This window comes from Phycodurus eques, chromosome 8 (assembly GCF_024500275.1).
Source record: "Phycodurus eques isolate BA_2022a chromosome 8, UOR_Pequ_1.1, whole genome shotgun sequence".
Lineage (NCBI taxonomy): Eukaryota > Metazoa > Chordata > Actinopteri > Syngnathiformes > Syngnathidae > Phycodurus > Phycodurus eques.
This window is the reverse complement of record NC_084532.1, coordinates 31,124,837-31,152,757: the sequence shown is the minus strand read 5'-3', so window position 1 is coordinate 31,152,757 and position 27,921 is coordinate 31,124,837. Positions and strand designations below refer to the sequence as shown.

At 45.5% G+C, this 27,921-nt stretch overlaps 2 protein-coding genes across 8 annotated transcripts in view; one reads left to right on the top strand and one right to left on the bottom strand.

The window, feature by feature from the left end:
• The window catches only part of med16 (mediator complex subunit 16), a 15,331-nt gene extending 4,560 nt beyond the window's left edge, over positions 1-10,771 (bottom strand). Inside the window, exons 1-10 of one of the 6 annotated variants that reach the window (XM_061684697.1) lie at positions 10,491-10,764; positions 9,243-9,294; positions 7,045-7,205; positions 6,826-6,933; positions 5,220-5,389; positions 4,869-5,150; positions 4,647-4,796; positions 766-871; positions 543-698; positions 250-476 (exon numbers count right to left, since the gene is read on the bottom strand). In XM_061684697.1, the coding sequence (XP_061540681.1) occupies positions 250-476; positions 543-698; positions 766-871; positions 4,647-4,796; positions 4,869-5,150; positions 5,220-5,389; positions 6,826-6,933; positions 7,045-7,186 (1,341 nt within the window). In that variant the 5' untranslated portion in view covers positions 7,187-7,205; positions 9,243-9,294; positions 10,491-10,764. Of the gene's footprint in view, positions 1-249; positions 477-542; positions 699-765; positions 872-4,646; positions 4,797-4,868; positions 5,151-5,219; positions 5,390-6,825; positions 6,934-7,044; positions 7,206-9,242; positions 9,415-10,490 lie in introns of those variants that run through there. The other 5 variants (XM_061684694.1, XM_061684695.1, XM_061684698.1 and 2 more) reach the window with 5 other exon arrangements.
• On the top strand, positions 10,710-27,921 carry tmem259 (transmembrane protein 259). Of its 2 annotated transcripts, XM_061684700.1 has the most exons (12): positions 10,713-11,843; positions 12,938-13,255; positions 19,413-19,703; positions 22,917-23,040; positions 23,113-23,223; positions 23,297-23,419; positions 23,506-23,606; positions 24,053-24,110; positions 24,289-24,372; positions 25,918-26,050; positions 26,126-26,225; positions 27,237-27,921. In XM_061684700.1, the coding sequence occupies exons 2-12, from the start codon at positions 13,037-13,039 to the stop codon at positions 27,729-27,731; spliced, it is 1,839 nt and encodes a 612-aa protein (XP_061540684.1). In that variant the 5' UTR covers positions 10,713-11,843; positions 12,938-13,036; the 3' UTR covers positions 27,732-27,921. The 2 variants fall into 2 exon arrangements, with proteins under 2 accessions (XP_061540683.1, XP_061540684.1); XM_061684699.1 differs by having other exon boundaries at positions 10,710-11,843; positions 22,917-23,223.

Here is a 27,921-nt window from a genome sequence, read left to right as displayed (position 1 = left end):
AGTAAGGGAGGACATAAATACGTCCTGGCTCGTGATTGGCTTCGATGGAGATGATGGCATGTGGCGCTTGGTCCTTTCTGCAATTAAATCTTTATTTGTTAGATTTTGTAGGGTCAGTAAAAGCACCGTCTGATGATGGCGTCATCGGCAATCTGCCGGTACACGTGGCTCGTTTTCTGTCTAAACGGCACTTTTGCGTTTGAACTCTTCACTCGGCTTTCACAAAGACGCCGCATGGCGTGCGGTTACCTTGCCGTGATTGTCGACTCCAGCCAGGGCCAGCGAGGTCCAGGAGAACTGCAGGGTCTTGAAATGGAGGCCGGGCGCCCCGGTTCTTTGGCGCTTAATGGCCGACTCTTCTCCCGGTCGCTGGCTCGGACCGGCGGAGGAGGCGGAGCCGTAGAAGACGCCCATAGTGTGGAGGGACAGGCGGTGGAGGATCTGGATGGTGCCGTCGTGGAATGCCAGAGCCAGACCTGAAGACGCAGACCGGCGGCAGTGAGCGTCGGCAATGAGGTGCAGCGGTCGAAGGTCCTTCTTACCCAGTCCGGGGCAGAACTTGGTGTCCGACGCTACCTTCAGGTCAGTGTTTGAGATGGAAATGGGCAGTTTGGGGAGAGCGACGGCAGACACTCTCTCCAGGTCATTGGTGGTGGTCAGGATCCTCCACTTCAAGATGGTGGGTTGCTTCTCGCCCACTGGAAGGTCAGAAGTGGGAGTGACAGTGTTAGCCGAGATCATAGGTCAAACAGGTTTTGGGCTCACCGACGGGCGATCGATGCTGAAAGATGTTGTTGACGGGAAGCCCCTCCTTCCTCAGCGACCAACACTCCACGATACTGCCGCTCTGATTGGATGCGCACAGCAGAACCTGAACAAAACACAACCCACACACAGCGTGTCAACTTCTCCGGGATTCCGTGGCTGGACTTGATGTTCTGGACCGGGCAGGGAGGTCCAAACTTTTTCTTCTTAGGGGCCATCATTTTGACAATCTTAAACTTTATCAAAACATGCTAAAGCCAATCCATTGAGCAATTACAACTCCAATTTCAATGAAGTTTTGACATTGTGTTAAACATAAATAAAAACAGAATACAATGATTTGCAAATCATGTTCAGCCTATATTTAATTGAATACACTACAAAGACAATATATTTAATGTTCAAACGAATAAACTTTATTATTTTTAGCAAATAATCATGAACTTAGAATTTTATGGCTGCAACACATTCCAAAAAAGCTGGGCCAGGTGGCAAAAAAGACTGAGAAAGTTGAGGAATGCTCATCAAACACCTGTTTGGGACATCCCACAGGTGAACAGGCTCATTGGGAACAGGTGGGTGCCATGATTGGGTATGAAAAGGAGCCTCCCTGAATTGCTCAGTCAATCACAAGCAAAGATGGGGTGAGGTTCACCTCTTTGTGAACATGTGCGTGAGAAAATAGTCCAACAGCTTAAGGACAATGTTCCTCAACGTACAATTGCAAGGAATTTAGGGATTTCATCAACTACGGTCCATAAAATCATCAGAAGGTTCAGAGAATCTGGAGAAATCACTGCATGTAAGCGGCAAGGCGGAAAACCAACATTGAATGCCCGTGACCTTCGATCCCTCATGCGGCACTGCATCAAAAACGACATCGATGTGTAAAGGATATCACCACATGGGCTCAGAAAACAGAAAACCAGGAACTTCAGAAAACCAATGTCAGTAAATACAGTTCGGCACTACATCTTTAAGTGCAACTTGAAACTCTACTATGCAAAGCAAAAGCCATTTATCACCAACACCCAGAAACTCCGCCGGCTTCTCTGGGCCCGAGCTCATCTAAGATGGACCGATGCAAAGTGGAAAAGTGTTCTGTGGTCCGACGAGTCCACATTTCAAATTGTTTTTGAAAATTGTGGACGTCGTGTCCTCCGGCCAAAGAGGAAAAGAACCATCCGGACTGTTATGGACGCACAGTTCAAAAGCCGGCATCTGTGATGGTATGGGGCTGTGTTAGTCCCAATGGCATGGGGAACTTACACATCTGTGAAGGCACTATTAATGCTGAAAGGTACATATGGGTTTTGGAGAAACATATGCTGCCATCCAAGCGACGTCTTTTTCATGGATGCCCCTGCTTATTTCAGCAAGACAATGCCAATCCACATTCTGCACGTGTTACAACAGCGTGGCTTCGTAGTAAAAGAGTGCGGGTACTAGACTGGCCTGTCTGCAGTCCAGACCAGTCTCCCATTGAAAATGTGTAGGGCATTATGAAGCATAAAATACGACAACGGAGACCCCGGACTGTTGAACAGCTGAAGCTGTACATCGAGCAAGAATGGGAAATAATTACACCTACAAAGCTTCAACAATTAGTGTCCTCAGTTCCCAAACGTTAATTGAATGTTGTTCAAAGAAAAGGTGATATAAACACAGTGGAAAACATGACCCTGTCCCAGCTTTTTTGGAACGTGTTGCAGCCATAAAATTCTAAGTTAATGATCATTTGCTAAAAACAATAAAGTTGATCAGTTTGAACATTAAATATCTTGTATTTGTAGTGTATTCAATTAAATATAGGTTGAACATGATTTGTAAATCATTGTATTGTTTTTATTTATGTTTAAGACAACATCCCAACTTCATTGGAATTGTGGTTATACACACTTGAGTTCTTTAGAAAAAGTGGTTCATGACAGTTGTCTGTTAAATGTGGTAAATAGTTGAGGATTTTTGGCCCCATCTCCGACGAAATAGCTCCGCCCCTGCACTGCGCAGATCTCCACAATCTGAAGTAAAACAGAATGATCGGTCGCAGCATGACTATCTTTCATCAGTACGCATTTGACTTCTCAGGGCAGTGAATGGATCGCAACTGGACTGTTGTTGTTGAAGACGTTTCTCCTCTCATCCGAGCAGGCTTCATCAGTTGAATGGATGAGAGGCGATACGTCTTCTTAGACAAACAGAACAGTCCAGTTGTGATCCATTCAATGCCTTGAGAATGAAAGGACCTGGATGAATGAGAAGATTCACAGACAATGTCTTTTTGAGGAACATTCATGTGACATGTTCACAAATTGGGGCAGAAGGTGGAGCAAACCATTTTTGTTTCTTTAGCCACCAGAGTGTCCTGAGAAACATTTTGCTAGCTACTTCTGGAGTTGCCAGTGGACTCATCCACAGCAAAGGAACTTCAATCTGCATTTTTGGATTGCATCACACAGCTGCCAGCCAGTCGCGCTGCTTGCTGGGGAATCTGATTGAGTGAAAGGGTTATGGTTTGCTTTATTTTAGCAGTCTTGCGTTTCCGCTTGTTTGCCATCAAACATCGTGTCTCTCACTTCAGTCATGAATTGTTTTGTTGTTATTTCTGCATTCACACCACTCTACGTGAGCTCTCTGTTGCTTTTTGTCCTTCTGTTTTAGATGTGAGAAGAATCTTGCAACTCGGTCAGACTATTTCAGTGCATTTGTTTTTCTTGTTCTGACCTCCGAATTTTGAGGAAAAATTCCTATGCTTGGTCTCATAATGCTCTCTCAAATGCACATGGGTCGTCTTCTGGTAGAATGACTGCAAACTTTACAGACCATTCTTCTTATTCTGCATTCATACCAAACCGGACGCAAATTGAACCATTCACGTGACGTGATTACAATTTGGTTCTTCGCCTATTCGCTCGAGTTGAGAAATGTGAACTTCAAGCCACAAATGACGTCACGAAAGCCAATCACCTTTGAGAAAGCTGAGCAAAGGGCTAGAGGGGGAAAGGGAGCCGCCGTGGCCTCTCACAGCGCACCATCGTAAGCTGCGAGGGTCGCAGGGCTGGAAGCGGAGTAGAACTAGGAATAACAAAATAAAAATACCAATCAACCAAACGACCCGGGGGGGGGGGGGGGGGGGGGACGACGACGACACACGTCGTGCTTGCCATGACCGCTCACAGCACACCGAATACGCTGAAGAGGACCAAGGTGGGAGGAGCATATTGATGTGGCGCAAATGAAGTCAATGTGTATATAAATAACTCCTGCGATCTAATTCGTGCGAGTCATTTTCCATCACGTCCAAACGTAGCATTAGAAATGGCGGTTTTCACCGCACATGGTTTTTGTATTATCTAGACTCCAACAGCTAGCAGAATGTCTGTAAAAGTTCCAAATTGCACTCGCAGCAGTGAACTCGGAGAACCAATAACATGCTCTATGTGTGCCCTTGCCATAGAGACAAGACTCACTGACCCAATCAAAACACACAGTGTAGATGAACACTTTTCAGTTGCATGCGCCTCCCTTCCACAATGAATGTGCCGGTGGACGGCTTATTGCCACAGTACGGCTGAGAAGGCCCCATCTTGTTGGATCGCGAGAAGGCCCACTACAGTTTGGGCGCCGCAAATCTGCTCTACAGTCATGCCGACTGTATATAAAAGCAAACCCCATTTTGTGGATGCTGCCTCCTCCCTTACCTTTTTTTGTGTGTTTTTGTAAATAACATTGCGTTTTAGTATTTGTCACAGAACGCCACAAATGGATGGCAGCCTGACTTCGGACATTCCTGCTCCAACATGTAGAACACAACTTTTGGAGTGCGAATACAGCCAAACAAGACTTGAATCTTTCTGTCAAGTCCATGAGCTCACAATTACCTGCTCAGAGTTCTCTCTGGTCAGGAACTTGAGGTGCGTGACGGCGGGGTACTTGTCCCGCCGAATCGGGTCTGTGGTGCAACGCAGGAACAAAGACGGCAGAAGTTCCGTATCGATGCGGCACTTTTCGCTCACCACGCTCACCACCACCTGAACACACACACCACGCTGTCAAGTCGCCGCCAGCTGCCGTCAGCATGCCCGCCGTCCATGTCTGCGGACCTTGTAGAACTGGACAGGCGAAGAGCTGCTGCCGTCGGTGGCGGCCACCACGATGTTGCCACCTCCCGTGAAGGCGATGTCGGCCAGGGCCACACGTCCTCGCAGGCGGCACAGACTTTCGCCAGCCGTGAGCAGAGCGCCGCCGGGCTTGAGCAGCGACACGGTGACCAGACCGCTCACCGTTACCGCCAGCCAGCCCTCCATCGGCTTCCCGCCAAACAGAGTCAGAGACGGAGAGAACTTAACCCGAGAGAACTTCTCGCCGAAGTTTGTGGACCCCGACTGAAAGTCAAACAGGCGGCGCTTAATTTATGAGGAAGACGGCAGTGACGGCAGCGACGGTGCGGATACCATCTCCACGTGCAGAGCCAGTTTGACGCCGTTGTGCAGCCAACTCAGCGCCACAATGGGATCTCCCTCCAGAGAACTGCTCAGAACACTTTCCCAACTGTTGACCAAGTGCTCCGACATGGACCAGCACTTGATATGCCCATCACCGTCTGCCGACAGCAACCTTGAGCCTGGAAAGCAAAGTTGGAAAAACTGTTTAGCGCTAACGACTTTAAATCAGTCTGGCATGCATTCCAATCGCTGACCAATTACAAGCGACAATCTCCCCCAGCTGAGAACAATAGCATACTAGCCAACGACTTGAATACCTTCTACTGAAGATTTTAAAAGGACACTTTCACACCCCACACCCACACAGCCGCACAACCGACCACAATCACACCTCTGACTTCTGCGTTGACCATCCACGAACAGGATGTGAGACGCATCTTTAAACAACAAAAGATTAACAAAGCGGCAGGCCCAGACCATGTGTCCCCATCCTGCCTCAAAGTCTGCGAGGACCAGCTCGCTCCAGTCTTCACACAGATCTTCAATAGATCTCTGGAACTGTGCGAAGTACCATCCCGTTTCAAACGCCCATCCATCATTCCAGTCCCCAAGAAACCTACAATCTTGGGTCTAAATGACTACAGGCCTGTCGCCTTGACATCTGTGGTCATGAAGTCCTTTGAACGTCTCGTGCTGGACCACCTCAAGAGCATCACAGGTCCCGTGCTGGTCCCCCTGCAGTTTGCCTACCGAGCGAACAGGTCTGCGGATGACGAATTTTTTTGTCTTGAGTTTGTTGTCACATTTCTGTCGGGCCAATTATACATTACTCGTGCACTCACTGTAGTAGTCTTGCCACGCTGCACTATTTTCATATCTGTTGTTGACCAATACTGGCCATTCATGCCAGAGTAGCATCTGCCCCATTTGCACACTGACTGAGGAGTATCTGCAACATTTGCACAATCGACACATTTTTGGAACTACCTCGGTCCACATGTTGAAGTGACCATTCCAGTCAGACTCTGCACTTTGACATACTGTCATTTGGGAGAAAGCTACAGAGGCCCTAAGGTGACATAGGAAGAAAAAAAAGAAAAACTCTTCACTTGTTTAGTGCAAAGGAACACAATTCTTTTTTTAATGTGTGTTAATGTCCTTCCACGTCAACTTTCAGGTAAAATGGGGTCACTCTTTTAGTAACGTCGCTCTTTTAGTAGACCAATTGAGGAAGTCACACTCTTTTTATGTATTTTTGGGTCACATTTTTGTCAGAAGACGTTCTGTGACTTGGCGGTCACGATGGATGTCATGTGAATTGTGTAAATAAATGAATACATGTCGTGTGCTTTTCTTCATCTGCCAAAATCACAATATGATCATAGTGGATTGATCCTGGATTTATTTGATTGCCATTGCTTCCTGGTGTTATTAATTTGGTCCAGTACGGCTTTCCGCTCAAAACAACGTCATCACACACACAAAATGTGATCGGACAATCAAATGGCATCAAAAAAATAACGCAAAGGCTTTCTGTCTTCCACGTCAACTTTGGGGCTCTGTGGAAATATTTAACAGTTTTTCTTGAAGCTGACTTTGTTGTTCGTCACCTGACCTGATTGGTCCCACTCCAGACAGGAAATGACCTCAGCATGGCCCGAGCTGATGGAGTACACGTCCCAGGGATGCTCCGTGTCCATGATGTGGATCATGTGACTGACATCTGCAACATGTCAACCAACCAATCAGATGCATGCTGGCAAAGCCCCAACTCCACTAAACAAGCCAACGATCGAGTGATCCTTTGATTGGCTAAGAGAAAGCGTATGCACACCTGGGTCGCCGCAGTCGTCGTTCTTCAAGTCGGTGGTGAAGGCCACGAGGTTTCTGCAGGACCAGGAGCAGACCAGAGGGATGGAGGGGCAGTGGGTGCTTTTGGGGCGTCTCTCCCAGTCGCACACATACGCCAACTCCATGCTGTGAGCGGCCAAGACCCTGAAAGACGAGCGACAATCACAGGTGTTCATCTCTTTTCTTATTTGATATTGTTTCCAGAAAGTTTGGCACCGGCCACACAATCACATGGAGCCTCAGCAAATACAATAAAATCAAGATTGGTGTTTTTTTTAAGTTCTGGAAAATTCTACTTTCACTCGATGTACACCACACGTAGATCATGGCAGCAATCACACAATGGAATGGTATTGAAAAGCCTAGTTATTATTATTTATTTATTCTTCAACTGTGGCATTTTGGTTTGCCCATTCATGACAACTTGTATGTTCGCGGCTTTGGTCTGCTGTACACGTACAATGACGGTCATTGACAAGAGTGTCTGTATGTCGATTCTTGTAATTGTTGTTAGCCGACTGGCAGTCTGAAAACAGACTTGCCTTTCGGGGAAAAATAAACTTGTTTGAATCTTGAACATAGATCACTTACGCGCGTGGAGAGATTCAAAGAGTTGTGCACCACTTGAGCTCAGCAGTGGTGACGACGCCCTGCTCGAGGGCACGGCGACAGCACCCAGCAAGCAGACTATCACCTCTCCAACAACTAGTTTTTTTTAAAAATATTTTTGTCCCCAGCGTGAGTCGAATTTGTCACCTTCTGGCTCTAAAGTCCGAGTCCTTACAGATGAGTCGTCTCATGTGGACCACGTGTACCAAAATCTCTCCATCTAAATAACCATCTTCATCACTAGTATTTAGTAAACAAACTAAATATTGCTCATCCATCCATCCATCCATTTTCTTCCGCTTAGCCAAGGTCAGATCACGGGGCCAGCAGGTCAGATCACGGGGCCCGGACATCCTGCGCAGGAAACCCGTTCAGCCACTTGTTTCCGCAATCCTTGTTCTTTCGGTCTCGACCCAGAGCTCGTGAGGGTTAGGAACATAGATCAACCGGTAAAAGGGGGACCACCATCCTGGTCTGCCAATCCAGAGGCACTGTCCTCGATGTCCACGCAATGTTGCAGAGACATGTCAACCAGGACAGCTCCACAACATGCAGAGCCTTCAGGAACTCCGGCCGGATCTCATCCACACCGGGGCCCTGACACTAAGGAGCTGTTTAACCACCACAGTGACCTCAACCCCAGAGATAAGAGAACCCACCTCAGAGTCCACCGATTCTCCTTCTTCATGGGAAGGCGTGTCGGTGGAATTGAAGAGGTCTTCGAAGTATTCTTCCCACCAACTCACAACGACCCGAGTCGAGGTCAGCAGTGCCCCATCCCCACTATACACAGTGTTGATGGTGCACTGCTTCGCCTTCCTGAGATGCCGCATGGTGGACCAGAATTTCCTCGAAGCCGTCCGGAAGTCATTCTCCATGGCCTCACCGAACTCCTCCCATGCCCGAGTTTTTCCCTCAGCGACTACCAAAGCTACATTCCGCTTTGCAAGCCGGTACTTCTCAGATGCCTCCAGAGTCCCACGGGCCAAAAAGGCCTGATACGACTCCTTCAGCTTGACAGCTGGCGTCCACCAACGGGTCACGATTGGCGCCACAACAGGTACCGACCACCTTACGGACAGCTCCCGTCAGCCGCCTCAACAATGGAGGCACGGAACATAGTCCACGTTTGGGATGGGGAGTGGGGTAGATTTTTCACCTCAAAACGTAATCGTCAGGGGTTAGGGAGACCAATATTTGTTTAGGGGGGCTAGGACTGTCAAACTAAAATAGGCCTAGCAACGGCACTATTTCGTACAATTGTCCATTCACAGCTCACTAATATTGTTTGCTTGTCATATCTGTCCGTCCCAAAGGTGTTCTTCCACACCAACACTCCTAAAAGCATTCCGTCATGGACCAATTTGTACACTGAGAAGACAAAAGGATCTTCCCCCCAAAGTTGAAAAATACAAAATGTCTGTATGTCCAGTATAGGAAACAAGGCGTCTCATTCAATTGATGGTTGATGGATTAATGGTTTAAGAAGAGAAGGTTTGATGTATCAAATGTACATTTGTGTGTATGTCGTAAATGAGAGAGACACATTCTTTGCTCTTAGTGTTAACTTACGTCTATTTCAGCGGCCTCGTCGTCGTCGTCGTGAACGAGACCCTTCACGTCACTTTAGACAAACACGTTAAAGCGAATGTTAATAAACTTGATAAGCAAAATTAGTTCAACTGAAAACGATAACGTGAGCTAAATCTCTTCGTCACATTTTAGCATTGTAGCTCATTGATATGAACACTAGATACCCCAGCAAGCTGTCGCCGCCCTGCTAATTTACGTGCCTACGTGGCGGCCATGTTGGAAAGGTCAACGTTCCCTTTGAAGGCAATGCATGGACACTCGAATTAAATCGTAATTTGCTCATTTCTCAACCGATTCTCACGAGGGTGGCTCTTTTGTCAACACCAATGCGTATGCTATCAATACACAAACATTTGAAAATAAGATAAAAATACATATACGTATATTTTACATGTGAACGGGACTCCAAGTTCCTTTGTAGTAATTTTAGGGCGTTTTCCGCAACCGGATGCAGCACATTATACCAGCATCCTTGGTCTTTTGGTGATCTCGCCGTCCACACACATGGAATGCGCTGACGACTTTGACCACTCTAGCTTAGCGTCGCCGTCGGCACCGAGCTCAAAATGAGGCGTGTTGTATCTAACAATACATATCTGTGTTATAGCTCATCTCAACTCGCAATAACAAAGTACTCAGAACCCCAAAACCAACACGGGTGTCCTTTCATACGGCTGAACGGATTTTATTATTTGTTTTATTATTATTATTGGTTTGTGTTTAACATTGGCTTGCAAACTGTGTTAGATCATTACCCCCACTTAATCACCTGTAATCATTACAAACAATCAAACAAAACATATAGAGAGAGAGTTTTCCCCGTGCATGTGTGGGTTTTCTCCGGGCTACTCCGGTTTCCTCCCACATCCCCAACACATGCATGGGAGGTTAATTGAGACTAAATTGCTCGTTGGTGTGAATGTGAGTGCAAATTGGTTGTTTGCTTATATGTGGGCTGCGATTGTCTGGCGACCAGTTCAGGGTGTACCCCGCCTCTCACCCAGAGTTAGCTGAGATAGACCCCAGCACGCCTGTGAGGATAAGCGGTATGGGTAATGGATGGACGGGTGGGTAATTACATTGTCCGGGGGTAGATAAGTCACATCCAATATGGCGGATGCTAAGACGTATGGAGGCAGGGGACAACCCGCTCACGAAAGTGTCTACGTGTATACCACGCATATGAAGAGAAGCCTCCGGAAAAGCCCGGGTAAGCTATGTACCTACCTGGCGGCCATCTTGGTGGGGGCGACGTTCCAATCAAAAGAAATTATCCATCCATCCATCCATCCATCCATCTTCTGAGCCGCTTCTCCTCATTAGGGTTGCGGGCGTGCTGGAGCCTATCCCAGCTGTCATCGGGCAGGAGGCGGGGTACACCCTGAACTGGTTGCCAGCCAATCGCAGAGCACATAGGAACAAACAACCATTCTCACTCACAGTCGTGCCTACGGGCAATTTAGAGTCTCCAATTAATGCATGTTTTTGGGATGTGGGAGGAAACCGGAGTGCCCGGAGAAAACCCACGCAGGCACGGGGAGAACATGCAAACTCCACACAGGCGGGGCCGGGGATTGAACCCGGGTCATCAGAACTGTGAGGCTGACGCTCTAACCAGTCGGCCATCGTGCCGCCCCAAAAGAAATCAGAACTAGCTAATTTCTCAACCATTAGGGGTGACTTTTTTGTCGACGTCAATGCGTGTGCTATTATTACAAAACATTTGAAAGAACAGCCCAAAAAATATTTTCTATGAAAGGTTATTACCAATTCCCTTGTTGTGATTGTGCAACAGTATGCAGCACAATGTGCAGAGATTCTTGTTATTTTCGTTTTCATGCTGCCTACAGACACGGAAATGCGCTGACCCCCCACTATCTTTGCGTTGGCGTAGGCACGCGGCTCAAAGGGGAGCGTCGTATCAGCCTATTGCTCATATATATGTGTGCATACTGTATGTATGACGTAATTATTCTTGCGAAATTCCAAATCCAAATGTAGCCATTCAAAAGCTCTTTTTTATTTTCGAGGACGAAACCAGGCATGAGTAAAAAAGCCGTTCGAACTTTTGTTTTATTCTATGTTAAATTTGTTTATTTAAATCCCCCTGACTCCTCTTTTGTACTTCCTTTTGTTTTTATGACTATATTGTCTGTTTGTTTTTGTTTTCTTGTAAATTAGTCTTTCAATAAAGGTTGTTTAAAAAACATTCTGGGTAGCCGTTAAAGGTCCGGTTGTTTCCCGTACTTCCGGTTGGTCCGTAGCTGCTGCAGTCAGTTGAGTTCGCAGTTCGCACTTTGTTGAAAACAATCGGGGAACCTGTGCGTCTCGGGTGCGTTCTGAACATCTCCAAACATTAACGGCGGCGGCTCGTCGCTAGTTTTGCCTTCCGCGAAGCGCACTTGACTTGTTTCCGTCGCTCCGCGTGGCTAACGGAGACGGCTAAGATAAACGAAGCTAAGCGTGCTAACCGACGACCATCTGGTGTTGGACGGAATCTGCTCGTCTGTTTTCGTCTTCTGGTGAAAACGCCGAGAAGGGCTCTCCAACATGGGCTCCAATGGACGCTTTCAGTAACAGGTACGTATCTTGCAGTCCTCGTTGGAACGTTGTTGCTGTGTTTGGAGGAGCTCCCGAGACGACGACATCCAGTTGCAGGATTATGTCGAGGCCCGAACTAGTTCCACTATTATTTCCTGCTCCTCCTCACCCTCGAAACTTTGCACCAGCGTCCAGTCTCACACGTGAAAACAAACCCTTGGATTCGTATGCGTTGGTAGCAAATCTGAAAGTCGAATGCCACCAAAGAGTGCTTGACTCGCAACGTTACGAGAGTTGTCAAAAATGACAGTATGTCAAAATGCTGAATCTTCTTGGGCTTTAACTTGTGGACCTTGATAATCCCCTAAAATGTCCACTAAAGTTCCCCTTCGCAGTGTTTGCCGAGCCCGAATAACTTGAATGATTTCAAATGCAGACTCTTTAACTCATTCCTGACTCCCGAATCACTAGAATTGACAAGTGACAAGATTTCCCCAAATAACAGTCTTTTAAAATGTTGAGTGTGGTTGGAAAGGCCACTTCCAACCCGAGAAGAACACGGCAAGAATTTTGAAAATCGAATGATGGATTCTGGAGAAATTAAGTTCTTTTGTGGTGGGCGGGGGAGCTTTCTGGGGAACATTTTTATGTGATTTCGCCAGTCGAACATCTCGTCAGAAAACACCTTCATATTTGAGTCAGCTTGATTATTTCTCAACATTTCTCCTCGACTGTTTCATTCCGTTTGGCACTCTGGTAAGCCCTTCTCCGATTGGCTGACAGATCTTAGTTGAAAATATCCAACGTCTGGGGTGAAATTTGTGACAGTGATGCTTCGAATGGCGTCACCTAAAAACTCCACTTAAACAGTGCAAATTAAACATTATTGGAGAGAAGAGCAGCAGAATCGGTCACGTACATCAGTCGTGAATGAATTTGTCCGGGAGGATTTTCGAGGCCTTTGAAGTGATCATTCTTTTTTTATTTATTTATTTATTTTAATTCCACAAAGATAGCGGCCACTTGTGATGTTGCTCGTTTCAATGGTTTTACATGTTGACTTGAAGATGAAGTGAACTGTGGGAGTCGTGATCAATTTTCGTACTCGCTTGCTTATATTATTTGTGTTGTAGACCTAAGACGAGAAAAGCACGAGGAGAAGCCATGCTGACTTAGAATTGGCAGGCTGCAGTGACCTTTCACCCCTGCCCGTCGGCCTTCCTCCAGAGACCATGTCTGAGAACCAGGCCAACAACAACAACGTCCCGCTCAACAACAATATCAATAACATGGGGCCCAACAGGATCCGCAACCCCAACATCAACCAGAACCCCCTCATTAACGTTCGAGACCGCCTCTTCCACGCCCTCTTCTTCAAGATGGCCGTCACCTATGCCCGCCTCTTCCCGCCGTCGTTCAGGAGGGTCTTTGAGTTCTTCGTGCTGCTCAAGGTGACTTCACTCCACCTTCCTACTCACGTTCTGCATGTAAATGAAATCAAACATTCGACTGCTACTACTGCTAGCAACGTGACAAGTGCCCAACGTCTTTCTGGAATTTTCTCAAAAACATGGAATGAGCACTTCAAACACCTAAAAAATCCTCCAGAAAATAAATACATTCAGGAAAAACAATTGATGACTGACATGAATGACATTCTATTGCTCTTCTCACCAATAATGTTCCTTTTGTACTATGTAAGTGGAATTTTTAGGATAGGTGACGCCCTTTGAGTTTTGAAATGTCATTTTGACTCGTCCACTTGGAGAAGCCCTCAAAATGTTGGTCCGTATGAGCTTATTGGTGGATATTTTATCACCAATCGGAAAAAGGCTTCCCCGTGATAGTAGACGACATGAAACGGTCTTGGAGATATGTTGAGAAACAATCAACTTATTCTGTTTTACTCAAATTTGAAGCCATTTTTGGACCACAGTTTCTATTGAGGTTGTCGCACAAAAGTGTTCCCCAAAAAGGCATTTTTTTCCTGCAGAACCCATCTGTTTTCAAAATTCAAAAGTGGCCGTTCCAATCACACACAAAATTTTGACAGACTGTCATTTTTGGCAAATCTTGTCACGTTGCTACAGTGTTACAGATTAAGTGGTTTACAAACTTGAATTTCACATAGAAGCTGGGGGAGACACTCCTCCATGCCTACCTCCCTGAAAAACATATTTGATGTGTATATATATGTCGGTGGTGGTAAACAGTCACATTCTTGTTGACCAATAGAAACGTCCACGGCAGTCAGTGAGTTAAAGTCCTCTTTCTCTTTAGTTTGGCACTTACTTGCTTATGTTGAGCAGCTCGCCACTAGCAGCTGATTAGTTGTTAACTTGCACTACTGCCAATCATGATCCGGACCTTTCTCTGCATCATCTTGACAAGTTTACCACCCTGCTTTCTCCGGCGCAGCCTCACCCACGTGTCGGACCTCAACTGGAGTCTTCCATCCAGCTTGGCAGTCAAGCCGGCCGGCCATCAGCCAGTGGCCAATGCTAGCTACTCCTCCGCTAACGTGGCGCCCCTAACATGATGGACATTTGTGATTTATCAAAGGGGAACTAAACCCAAAATGAAAAAAAAAAAAAAAGAAAAGAATATGTTGTATGCGCATGTACTGGTAAAAAAAAAAAAAATGCTATTTTGACGAATATTGTGTTTGTTACATAAGAATTACATCAAGGTAATAGAGGCGCCATGTTTGGCGAAACGTCATTAGCCGCAGACCTGCAGTGATGACCAAGCACTAATAGAGGGCAACCTGCTACCACAGCGCTCAATTGAACTGTCAGGCTCAGCAGTGTCCATCACGATTGAATCATCTGTTTTGTTTTGTTTTTTGACAATAATGAGTGAAAGTAGTTCAGTTAGATACATTTGAGTAAACCTGCTTTGTCAAAATGGATGGCTGTAACGCCCTGGTAGGAACTGCAACTGTGGCAGCAGCAAAGGTTTCGCCTACCTACTGCCTTTGAAAAGTGCGAGCAGCTAGCCGGCAGTCGCTAATGCCGAAGCGCCGGTGCCGTACTATATAGTGATGCACTGAAATTTCAGCAGCCAAAATGTTTTAGCTGAAAATAGCCCAAAAGTGCGTTTTCGGTTTCAGACCGAAATACGTTTGTCACCGAAATAAAACAGCCGAAATAGCATGTTGTTTATTGTTGCTAACTCATAGCTTTGCTGCGGCTGACGCTTAAGGGTTGCACTACATAGTTAAAGTATTTGCTATTAAAACCAATGCCCATTGAGCTTTTCTATGCAGTCGAATTGACTGGAACGTCATTATTTTACACAGTGCCTACAATCACGGTTTGATAATGACATAGTCGTGCACCATAAACCATAAATGTGTTAAATAAGGCATACATTTAACTGGTAGTTACATAAACACAAATTAACGTGTCCTTTCCTATGTTCGAAAGGAAGCATCTTTTTACCTCTTTCTGACCGGATGATGCATTCCACAAAGGTTAAGGAAAGGTGGTATAAAGGTTAAAATACTGTCGCTGGTTAGAAGATTTGACTTACTGGAGAGTACGTATGACACACGATAAAAAACGAAGATGCTGATTGGCCGAAGACGAGATCTGTGTATCGCCGTTCGATTGCTATTCCTTACAGTTCCTGGATGTCTGTCACAGCTAATTTGAAATTGAATTTGTCAAACTGAATCTGAAATGATCAAACTGAATGTGAAAATATATAATTAGAATTTTGATTGCAGATGAAAAACTACCATAATTTCTCATGTATAATGCGCATTATCCCCCCTAAAAAATTTCAAAAATCAATGGTGCTCATTATACATAGGTATAGGGGAAAATGTATTTTATTTTATTTTTTTACATTTTATAAATGTATGTCACCATCTAGAGGTTGTGAAAAAGCGGTACACGTTCATTTCAATATGCCACTGCCACCTAGAGGTTAAGAGAAAGGTGTACACTTTCATTCCAATATGCCGGCGCCACCTTGAGGCTATGAAAAATGTGTAGCCTATACTTTCGTTCCAATATGACAGGGGTACACATATGACTGCATAATATGTACAGTTGTGCTCATAAATTGACATACTCTGGCAGAATTTGCGAAATATCTTTTTTTTTTTTTTTTACGACTGATGACTGACCAACAAGCATCATTCATTTCTTTATGGCTATGTTTTGTTTGATGATGATGCTTTTATGAAATGCTTGACAGTTTAATTTGAATCCCATTAAAATAAAACTAAATGTTGCGCCTGGCCCTTCATGTTTTCTTTAAAGAATTCGACCCATCTTACAAATTCTGCCCGGGTAATCTAACATATGAGCACAACTGGGTGTTTTCTCATTTACTAAATAAAAGTAGGGCTGTGAATTTCAAAATAAGCCAGTAAATAAAAAGAAAGCATTACATGTTCAAATAAAATGCTTAACTTCAGAACAATTATTTGAAAAAACTAACACAATACAGATAATACTTCGTTTTGATCATATGGGTAGAAGCAAAATCATCCATTGTAAAAATGCATTACACACAGGTAAAGGGTTTTCCAGAATTTTGAGGTCAACTTTGGGGGTGCGTATTATACATGGGTGCGCATTATACACTAGAAATTACAGTACATTCACTTTCAAGTTTATTGGACTTCAGTTTAAAACAAATAGTCAATTTCAAATTATACAAGTAAGATAAAAAATTTAAATGCAATGTTTCAAACTAAACAATGCAAATTCAAATTATGTTGTCAAATTAAATTTTTGAATGCAATTATTCAATTGTAGAAATTAAAATTCAAATATAAATCATTCAAATTCAGTTCCTGCTGGCACATATTTCAACCCATCCAAAACACCAAAATAAGTGATTGGGTGGTACAGTACACTTGTCACATAGGTTTGGCTGGAACTGAGTAATAGTGACGATTAGCCATCAACTTTGAAGAGCAAATCATCAGGCAAATTAGTAAGTGTTATCGAGGACAGCACTGAAATATACTATAACGGTAGAAAACTGTCTGTCTGTCTGACTGAAAGGGACAATGCACATTAATGAACACCAGTACAATACTTGTGTAACTATGCTGAAGTTAGCATACAGCTAATTTACATTCGTAGTCCCTTGGCAGGTGACTTAGAACATAGACAGGACATATCAACAAGTACAGAAAATCATTCAAAAAGTCACAATTTCTCATTAAAGCAGAGTGTAAGATGCCTAACTTATGAGTGCAAGTTATAAAGTTCTTTCAGTACTTTTAAAGTGCTACAGTTTCTAGTTATTATTTATAAATAAGTAACTTGAAACTGAAATTGCAGGAAAGTCCTGATGTGTTGGTGCTCTCCTGCCGCTTGGGGACGAACAAGACGTAAGAACTATCGAAGTGCTGACGGAGATACATTCACTCACTCATTCATTCTATACACAGTTAAAGACAGGTCAAAACTCTTACAGGCTAAATACTGTACATGCAATGCATGTCTACAAGTATGGAAAGGATTCAGATCCCCTTAAAGCTTTCATTCTGTTATATTGCAGCCATTTGCGAAAATCATTTTTTCCCCCTCATTAATGTACACACAGCACCCCATATTGAAAAAAACGGAATTGTTGAAATTTTTGCAGATTTATTAAAAAAGAAACACTGAAATATCACAGGGCCATAAGTATACAGACCCTTTGCTCAGTATTTCGTAGAAGCGCCCTTTTGAGCTAATACAGCCATGAGTCTTTTTGGGAATGATGCAACAAGTTTTTCACACCTGGATTTGGGGATCCTCTGCCATTCCTCCTTGCAGATCCTCTCCAGTTCTGTCAGGTTGGATGGTGAATGTTGATGGACAGCCATTTTCAGGTCTCTCCAGAGATGCTCAATTGGGTTTAAGTCAGGGCTCTGGCTGGCCCTTTCAAGAACAGTCATGGAGTTGTTCTGAAGCCACTCCTTCGTTATTTTAGCTTTGTGCTTAGGGTCATTGTCTTGCTGGAAGGTGAACCTTCGGCCCAGTCTTTGGTCCTGAGCACTCTGGAGAAGGTTTTCGTCCAAGATATCCCCGTACTTGGCCGCATTCATCTTTCCTTTGATTGCAACCAGTCGTCCTGTCCCTGCAGCTGGAAAACACCCCCACGGCATGATGCTGCCACCACCATGCTTCACTGTTGGGACTGTATTGGACAGGTGATGAACAGTGCTTGGTTTTCTCCATACTTAGAATTAAGGCCAAGAAGTTCTATCTTGGTCTCATCAGACCAGAGAATCTTATTTCTCACCTTCTTTCTTTTTTTAGCAAACTCCATGCAGGCTTTCATGTGTCTTGCACTGAGGAGAGGCTTCCGTCGGGCCACTCGGCCATAAAGTCCCGACTGGTGGAGGGCTGCAGCGATGGTTGACTTTCTAGAACTTTCTCCCATCTCCCAACTGCATCTCTGGAGCTCAGCCACAGTGATCTTTGGGTTCTTCTTGACCTCTCTCACCAAGGCTCTTCTTCCCCGATTGCTCAGTTTGGCCGGACGGCCGGCTCTAGGAAGGGTTCTGGTCGTCCCAGACGTCTTCCGTTTCAGGATTATGGAGGCCACTGTGATTTTAGGAAACTTGGCCAGATCTGTGCCTTGCCACAATTCTGTCTCTGAGCTCTTCAGGCAGTTCCCTTGACCTCATGATTCTCATTTGCTCTGACATGCACTGTGAGCTGTAAGTCCAATCAGTATAATCAAACACAGCTGGACTCCATTGAAGGTGTAGAACCATCTCAAGGATGATCAGAAGAAATGGACAGCACCCGAGTTCAATATGAGTGTCATAGCAAAGGGTCTGAATACTTAGGGCTGTGTGATATTTAATTTTTTCTTTTTTAATAAATCTGCAAACATTTCAACAATTCGTTTTTTTTCTGTCAATACGGGGTGATGTGCGTACATTAATTGTCAATATGGGGTGCTGTGCGTACATTAATGAGGACAAAAAATGAACTTAAATGATTGTAGCAAATGGCTGCAATATAACACAGAGTGAAAAATTTAAGGTGGTCTGAATACTCTCCGTACCCACTGTATGTACATAGTATATTGTCCTGTCCTTCCTTCACAGGGTGTAGCACTGCTGCCCCAATTTGTGTCATTGTGTACTCGGCATACAATGATTTACTTTCCTCCTCTTTATTACAGCTAATGTCCTGTCTTTTGTTGTCTTCTCTTCCTAAATTATTTAGTCATCTTTTCACTATCTCTCCCCTTTGTTTTTTTCTGTCACCCCCCGTTAAAACTTTGTTTTGTCCGACTAAAATTTTCAATTAAAAATCCATCAGAATACAAAGAACCACAGTGGCTGTTTAAGAAATCCACTGTGGCACAATAAAACTGTTTCGGCACAAAAAGGATACAGATCCTACTTTCTGCTTGACCTAACATCTGAACAGGACAAAATAAAAAGAAAATATATTTTTTTCACACCTGTTCAACTAATGAGCACTTCCTACTTTAATAGAGATGTGACGAAATACAATGGTGACATCTGTCAACTGAGTAGGCTACATTCAAATACACGAAATGGCCCTTCTAGGCACTGTCAATCTAAGATGTTCTAATTCAAATGATATTCTGAATGTGTGTGTTTGTCATCATCAGGCACTCTTCGTCCTCTTCATCCTGGCCTACATCCACATCGCTTTCTCTCGCTCGCCCATAAACTGCTTAGAGGGAGTGAGGGAGCGCTGGCCTCGTGACGGCATCCTGCGCGTGGAGATCCAGAGGAACTCCAGCCGGCCGCCCGTCTTCCTGCAGTTCTATGACTCGGAGGAGGAGGGCGGTGGTGGCGGAGGAGCCATTGCTGGTCTCAGTCTGGCAGCGCTGCAAGAGGAAGAAGACGACGAAGATGAGGAGATGATGCAGGACATGATGGACAACAGCTCAGTGCAGGTAAGGAGAGGTCCCGATGGAAATCTGCTGGATAGCCGTCATCTCCTGGCGCCTTGCAATCAGTCTCAGTCGGACTTGCACAGGGGGGCTAAAACTCAAAGCACACCTTAGGCCTGGTACACACACAGATTTTTCCACTCATAAAAGATTTTTTATCTGTGACAGACTCCACAAATAAAGATAAAACATCTGGCATTTAACAGTTTTGGTCGTATTGTGTGTGGTGTGCTCTGATAATAACAACACACAACACCACACGCACAAAGATTTTGTTCAAAGGCCAAACTTAAAATCTCCCATGATCAGGTGATCTCACAAAACCAAAGAAGAAGAAACGCTTCCGGCTTTGCGGCAATGTTTCCCAAATGTTCCCGAAGGTTGCTGTAGCTGGGAGCCTTATAAAATGCTGTTCTCAAAAAAACGACTTGCTGTGGAAAATACTTCTTGCCGTCTGGGGAACCTACCGTATTTTCACGACAATAAGACGCGCCGTATTAAAAGGCGTAGTCTCAGTTACGGGGTCTATTTCTGTATTTAGGCATAGGCATGGTAAAACATACGCTAGCTTAAAACATACGGTAGCATGCATGCACTCTAAAACAATGTTATTAAAAAGGCAGCTGGAGCAAAACTGAGTTCGGTTGTACTTTATTGAAGTATTTTACAATGTACTCACGTTATTTTTTTGGTCAATCCTCCTCCACAAATCCATCAAAGTCCTCATGTTCTGTATCCGAAATGAACAACTGAGCAAGTTCTCCAACAAACACGCCGGGTTCCCTCTCGTCATTGTCAGAGTCAGTCTCGTTGCCGGGGGGGCTGTTCAGCAATGATGCCGGCTTACACGAAAGCTCGGACAACGGTCAAAGCAGATACCTTAGCCCAAGCATCCACAATCCATTCACATATGGTGGCGTAACTCGCCCGGCCTTGCCTCCTAGTCTTAGTAAAGCTGTGTTCGCCACCTGTTACCCATCGCTCCCACGCCGGTCGCAACTTGACTTTGAACGCCCTGTTTACACCGATGTCCAGCGGTTGGAGTTCCTTCGTCAAGCCTCCCGGAGTGATGGCAAGCTCCGAGTTCATTTGCTGCACTTGATTTTTCACAGGGGTTGTGAGATGGGCGCGCATGGAGTCACAGATCAACAGGGACGGTGACGCGTGGAAAAAAACCCATCCGGTCTCTTTACGTACACCTCACTCAGCAACTCTCTCATTTTCTCCTCGTCCATCCAGCCCTTTTAATTGGCCTTAAAGATGACTTCGGCTGGAAACTTTTCTTTAGGCAGCGTCTTCCTCTTAAAAATCACCATAGGTGGCAGTTTCTGTCCAATACCATGGCAACCAAGCACAACAGTAAAAGCCGACTTCTCGTGCCCCGTTGTGTGTATCGCCACCGTGGTGGTCCCCTTCTTCTCTACAGTGTGGTTCACCGGGATGTCGAAAGTGAGCGGCACCTCGTCCATGTTGGTGATGTGGTTGGGCTGGATGCGTTTGTCTGCAATCTTTTTACTGCAGTCGGAGCGGAAGATGGCCGGCTTTTCCTTGTAATCCGCCGGAAGTTGCTGCGCCACGGTAGTCCTCACCCAGATGGATAGATGGCGCCGTTTCATGAAACGAAAGCACCAAGACGGACCTCCTTGAAAATGTTCGATTTTCATTTCTTCTGCAAGCGTTATTGCCCTCAGTCGAATGGTGACTGTAGAGACGCTTCTCCCGGCTGTTCTTTGCTCATTAATCCATTGCTCGAGTTGGTCTTCCAACCCGGCCCACCTCGCCATGTTTCCGTGGAAACTCAGCTTTGTCTTCTTGACTTGGCGAAGCTCGTTTTCCTGCTTCCTCCACTTGCGAACCGTGGATTCGGTGATCTTGAATTCTCTCGCGGCTGATCGATTCCCATATTCCTCTGCATAACTGACAGCTTGCAGTTTAAACTGTGCTTCGTAAGCGTGTCTCTTCGTAGGTGGCATTTTCAGGGGTCCTTAGCCAAACTGATGTTGTTTTCCACAATGCACATACCGACGCTATATACCTACTGGGGGCGTGCCTTTAGCGTCGTCCTTCACGCGCACCCTTCCCCCTTTACGTTCGCATGCTGTCCTCAACCACGTTCGCTTTTCCTCTGTATAAGCAGCGTGTCGGCAGGAAATGTTCCCAGTCAGTCAAGCGGAGGGAGCGCTCATCACACAACATATATATATAGATTTTGGAACTCGGTGCACACATAAGGCGCCCCGTCCATTTTGGAGAAAATTAAAGACTTTTAAGTGCGCCTTATGGTTGTGAAAATACGGTACTTTTATACAACGAAAAGACATGAAACAACAGAAAACAGAAAATATGAAGAAAAATGGTGCTTTCCAGTAAAAGTTCAACTAATGATAAATCAAAACGTTCTGGTTTCTTATGCCATTTAGTCAGTTCTGGATACTTAGTGTCTTTTCTCCGATTCTCAGGATGGGCTGCAGGTGTTCATCAGTGAGGCAACTCCTATGGGATGTTTTGTTAGTATTCATGCAGCTGCTCACACAGATATGTGCTCTGAATGTTAAAATAGCATAATCATAATCATCTTTATTTGCCAAGTATGTCAAAAAAAAACACACAACGAATTTGTCTCCGGTCGTTACCCAGAAGGTTTAGTGTGAGAGACCGTAACGGGAAGTGTGGGTACCGGTTTTTGACAATGTGCGAGTACAGCAATTGCTCTAAATGACAGTAAATAGTTGAGTCCTAATTTGTTTGATAAGAAACCGACACAAGATGTGCTACCAAAGATTCACAGCGTTGGCGCCGCGTCGTGACAAAGCCACGGAACGTTCGCGGTAGCCTAACCTACCTATTGTTGCCTAAGGCAGCTGTTGCACTGCGTTCTGGGATACAGCGCTGTCTGTAATTATCCACGCTGTTTCACCTGCACTCGTGACTCTCCTCATCACCATCTGACTTTGAAACTTCTACTTGTTTGACCTGTTTGGAAATTGTCTGGCACATTTTTACGAATTACTTCCATTTGTTTATTTGCCAGCAGTGCCCGTGCGGCTAATAACGTAATTGCAGTTAAAAATCTCTGGTCAGATAACGTGGTGGTCAGAAGTTTTTGAGTTTTGACAGAGGTGGCTGCTTTTCCCAATCGAATATGCTGGAAAAACCCAGTACAGTATAAAGCTCATAATGTAACTTCACATGCAAGTCCAAATATCCCCCCGCCAGTTTGAGCTGGACCTGGAGCCTCGTCTGAAGCCGTCTCTGATTGGACGAGCGGGAGTAGTTGAGGGAGGAGCGGGAGGCGGGGCCAACGACAGTCAGGACGTTTCCTTCAGTCACATCGCCAAAGGTAGGCTGTGGCATAACAGGAAGCTCCGCCTCCCCGCCGCTCATCATCACGCTCGATGCTTTCATTTTGCAGCCTGGCCGCAGGAGGAGTACATGGTGGAATATTCTCTGGAGTACGGCTTCCTCCGTCTGTCGCAGAGCACGCGGCAGAGACTCAATATCCCCATCATGGTCGTCACTCTTGGTGAGATGCGGTCCCGCGAGAAGCGGCGTGACAATAAACATCGTTTGACGCTAAACACCGCTTTGCCTTTCAGATCCCACCAAGGACGAGTGTTTCGGCGACACCTTCAGTCGCTTCCTGCTGGACGAGTTTTTAGGTTACGACGACATTCTGATGTCCAGCGTCAAGGCGCTGGCCGAGAACGAGGAGAACAAGGGTGACGGACGGAGGACAAACGGCAATCAACTGATGCCAAAGATCATGTGACCCTCTTGTGATGTCATGGCGTGTGCTTGTGCGCAGGCTTCCTCAGGAACGTGGTCTCCGGAGAACATTACCGCTTTGTCAGCATGTGGATGGCCAGAACCTCATACCTGGCCGCTTTTGTCATCATGGTCATCTTTGTAAGCCTTCCAGTCTTCTCCAGTCCATGCCAGTCCACGCAAGTTCATCCCAGTCCACGCAAGTTCATCTCAGTGCATGCCCTTTCACCCCTTTCCAGGCCATCCAAGTCCATGCCTATCCACGCAATTTCATCCTAGTCCATGCCAGTCTGTCCCAGTTCAGTCCACCCCATCCCAGTCCATGCCAGTCCACGCAAATTTAGTTAACTTTGTCTTACTGGATTTACTGTGTTGTTATAACATCAGCACTTTACTTTGGATTTTTCTTTGGGCTCAAACATGAACAGATACATGCTGTACCCATATTGTACTCCCTTTTTATTTTTTTTTTTAAATTCACTTTTTTCATGGAGACTGCTGAGTCCCACTTTGATGATCCCCAATGTTGTTGTCTGTGAGCGCTGGTGCTGCATGAGTCCCGAGTTGATGTTTGTGCTCTTTTTCAGACTCTGTCCGTGTCCATGCTGCTCAGATATTCGCACCACCAGATCTTCGTCTTCATTGGTCAGTTGCTTTGTATAATAAGGGTCTTGCCATGGAATAGAAGTACACTGAAACACACACACACACACACACACACACAACAAACTCAGTCTTCAAACTACTCAGAGTTACATGAGCTAAGTCAAAATATTAGGAACAGCTCTCAATATAACGCTGTTGTCTTTGACGTGTGTCTCAGTTGACCTCCTTCAGATGTTGGAGATGAACATGACCATCGCCTTCCCGGCAGCCCCCCTGCTCACAGTCATCCTCGCCCTCGTCGGTCAGTTCACTTTTTGTTGTCGTGTCGTGCAGAGGTTCAGCTTCTGGGTCTTGCTACAAGATTGGCTTGATAGCATATCCCCTTGTTTAACGCGGGGATACGTTCCACACCCACCCGCAATAGGTGAAAATCTCGAGCAATTTTCTGAACTTATCGTTTTAACCTTTCCTCATGTTAAACACATTTCAAGCACGTTTGAACTTATTACAAGACACTTTTGAAAGTATATCTGCACACCAAAAAGGAGGCAAAGAGTGCAAGATGTTTATTTCTCACTCCCAGTTGAAGTTTACTGTAACGCTGACACAAAGTAACTATTTGGAATTAAACGTATATTTAAACATCAAATTGTTCACCCTAACCATATAATTATGAAATCCCTGCTAATGTTACCATAAAGTGAAATGGGAAACGCCATAGATGGGCTAACAGAAGTCAGCGTCAATGTTATGGTTATTCTAAACCTTGGAACAATTGGAACCAGTAGTTAGAAAATAGTAATCTGGATCAGAATGATTTAGATTTTGTAATCTCTTTTCTCCTATCCTGGATCAAACTGATCTCGGAGTGATCTGGTATTTCAAATAACTTTCAAATAGGCTCAATTTGAGCTGGATACCTCCAGATCAGGATTACCAAATCCAGATTTGAGGTCGTCGAGTAGGCTGACTACCAGGATCCAGCCCACTTGTATTTTTACCCTTCACCTGTTTACCTGTAATTTTTATGCTGCTATTCAAGTTGCCTTCTGCACGAAATAATGTTCTTAGTCGTGGCTTTGGGACAAAAACGCACTTGGGAATTTGCTGTAGAAGCAATTCAAAGTAGCTTGGACTACTAAAGAGTCTTATGTCAGGTGAAGATGTTCATTTTACTCAGGTTTATGCAGTTGTTGACGAATGATGATTTACGTAGCCCAGTGGTTCTCCTTGTTACACACTAAGTACCACTTAAATAGGACTTGGCTCTCCAAGTATCACCATCATGACTGACATTCAAATACAGTAGTGTAGTAGGCCCAGGCTACTGTATCCTTAGTTAGGACTCACGAGCCTGAGGCAAGTGAATCCTAACTAAGCATTGTGGCATGAACTGATGAAGCCTGCTCAGATGAGAGGCAAAACGTCTTCAATTCGCATCGATTCAATTCCCTGAGGATGAAATGACCTGGATGAATGAGAATGAGAAACAGGCAACTCAAAATTGTGGCTCACGGACCGGAAGTATGAAACATCTTTGAAGTGTTGTTATGTCCCAAATGTAAAAAGCCCTAAAAAACAGGGGTGACTGATGAATGGCGATGTAGCGAAAGGTCACAGCAGTAATCAGAATCATCTTTATTTGCCAAGTATGTCCAAAAAAAACACACAAGGAATTTGTCTCCGGTAGTTGGAGCCGCTCGAGTATGACAAGACAGTCAATCGACAGAGAACACTTGGAGACAGAAAGACAGTCACTGAGCAGTAAAGGGTTGTTAGTTATCTGGTAATGCCGGTACATTTCTGTTTAGTTTTTTGTTTTGCTGATGTTACTTTCTGTCGTCAGGTATGGAGGCCATCATGTCAGAATTTTTCAACGATACCACGACGGCCTTTTACATCATCCTCATTGTGTGGTTGGCCGATCAATACGACGCCATCTGCTGTCACACCAACACCAGCAAACGCCACTGGCTGAGGTGAGTCACCTGACGTCCCGGCGGCCACGCCCCGCGGTCCCTTCTCGCCCAATCGTGCTCATGTTTTTCTTTCAGGTTCTTCTATTTGTACCACTTTGCCTTCTACGCATATCATTACCGCTTCAACGGCCAGTACAGCAGCCTGGCGCTTGTCACTTCCTGGCTCTTCATCCAGGTCAGTCGGCAACTTCACGTATCCCACACAAGTAAGATTGAGCCGGGGCGGGGCAGTACGGCCACTGTTAGCCCTTGATTTAAGTATTTGGCCAAGGTCGCTGTGCTTCAGTTACTGTCTTGTAAATCAGTCATCATTCCCTACTCCCCAGTCACGAGAAAAAGCCACGTGACTAGACTTGCCCGAAGTGAAGGGCCACTTCGACCTGACCAATTCAGTGAGAATTTTGAAAATCGGATGGCTTCCGAAGAAATTGAGGGGGTTTTTTTGTGTGTGGGGAGGGAATGTGGGGAAGGTTTTTGTGTGACAGAAAATATGGTGAGTGTGTTAAGAAAAAAGAACAAAAAGAGGCGGGTAAAAAATGTGTGGTGTCGTCACCGGGTGCTCGGGAGATGACTGCGGCTGTCCATTCAAGGAGTGCCTGAGGTATGTTCACGTAATTTCAATACCGCTCACAAGCAGGCACCATAACTTCATGTAGCCAGCTAATGCTAGCACTAACATTTGCATGTAAACAAGCTAGTGTTCTGTTGAATCATGCTCTAAAGCTTCGGTAAACATTGGTTTGTGTACGTGAATAAATGTTGTCAACGGCGACCATGGGAGGTGATGCGCCTTTACTATACGCAGTCCGATTAGTCGACGTCAATCTCCACTGGCGGGGAGCTGCTGTTCATATTTTACACTTCCTGGAAGAGTTCCAAAAAATCGAAACATGCTAGACTTTTCATTTAGGTGTCGTAGGGCTATCGTGGGGCCAAATCGTTTGTCGTAGATTATGTCACACTACAAGACGTTTTGTTGTTCCTGACAAAATGTTTCTTGCACGATCAGAGAAATCAGCCACAAGAGCAAATCGGGCTAATAACTGGGCTAAAATACTGTAGTCTGATCTAGGCATTACTCTTGCACAACACCCAAATCGCACCGTGATGTTACATCGTTGTATTGTGTTTGGGTCATTTTTCCTACTGGAACCACTTATTTTCTGAATTTTATTATGTGGCACAGCACTCCATGATCTACTTCTTCCACCACTACGAGCTGCCCGCCATCTTGCAACAGATCCGCATCCAGGAGATGCTCCTGCACAACCAGCAGGCGGGGCAGGCCGACCACACGGCGCTACAGGACAGCCTCAACAACAACAACGCTGCCGGCGGACCTCCGCCAGAGCCCGCCAGAGCCGCCGCTCTCCAACCGCAGCTCGAAAGTCCGCCGGTCGCCTCCGCCGGCGAGGTGCGCTCGGAGCTCAACTGGGTGGCTCAGACAGCCGCCGTCATCACAGAAGCGCTGGCGTCTTCCGGCCAAGAGGAGGCGGCAAACGCCGAAGGCGGCGAGCTGGCCGACTTCTGGGTGGGAGAAGGAGGGGCAGCCGGCGAGGGGGGAGGGGCGAGTGGAGGAAGAGAACCTTCGGTGGCGGCAGGAAGCGCCGTCACCCTAATCTGCCCCCCCACCCAAACAGACTGCAAAGCGCAGCAGCAGAGCTCCTCCCACATGTCCTGAGGCGACGCGATGTCGTCCCCCATCACACAAAGCGGAAGACAATAATCCAAAATAATCAATTGGCTGCGCTGAAGAAGGCCTGATTAAGCGCTTTCTGAAACAAGTCGCGTGACCTCGGCACCTATGTGTAATCATGACTTGACGTGCTTTTAGTTTGAATAAAACACAAAGTTGTTGTTTGCCTTCTGAA

Bases quoted from the DNA above. Each gene is read 5' to 3' on its own strand.
- tmem259 (XM_061684699.1), top strand. From the start codon at position 13,037: ATGTCTGAGAACCAGGCCAACAACAACAACGTCCCGCTCAACAACAAT. The intron at 23,420-23,505 runs GTGACGGACGGA...GCTTGTGCGCAG, and splicing joins CGAGAACGAGGAGAACAAGG to GCTTCCTCAGGAACGTGGTC. The intron at 26,226-27,236 runs GTCAGTCGGCAA...TATGTGGCACAG, and splicing joins CTTCCTGGCTCTTCATCCAG to CACTCCATGATCTACTTCTT.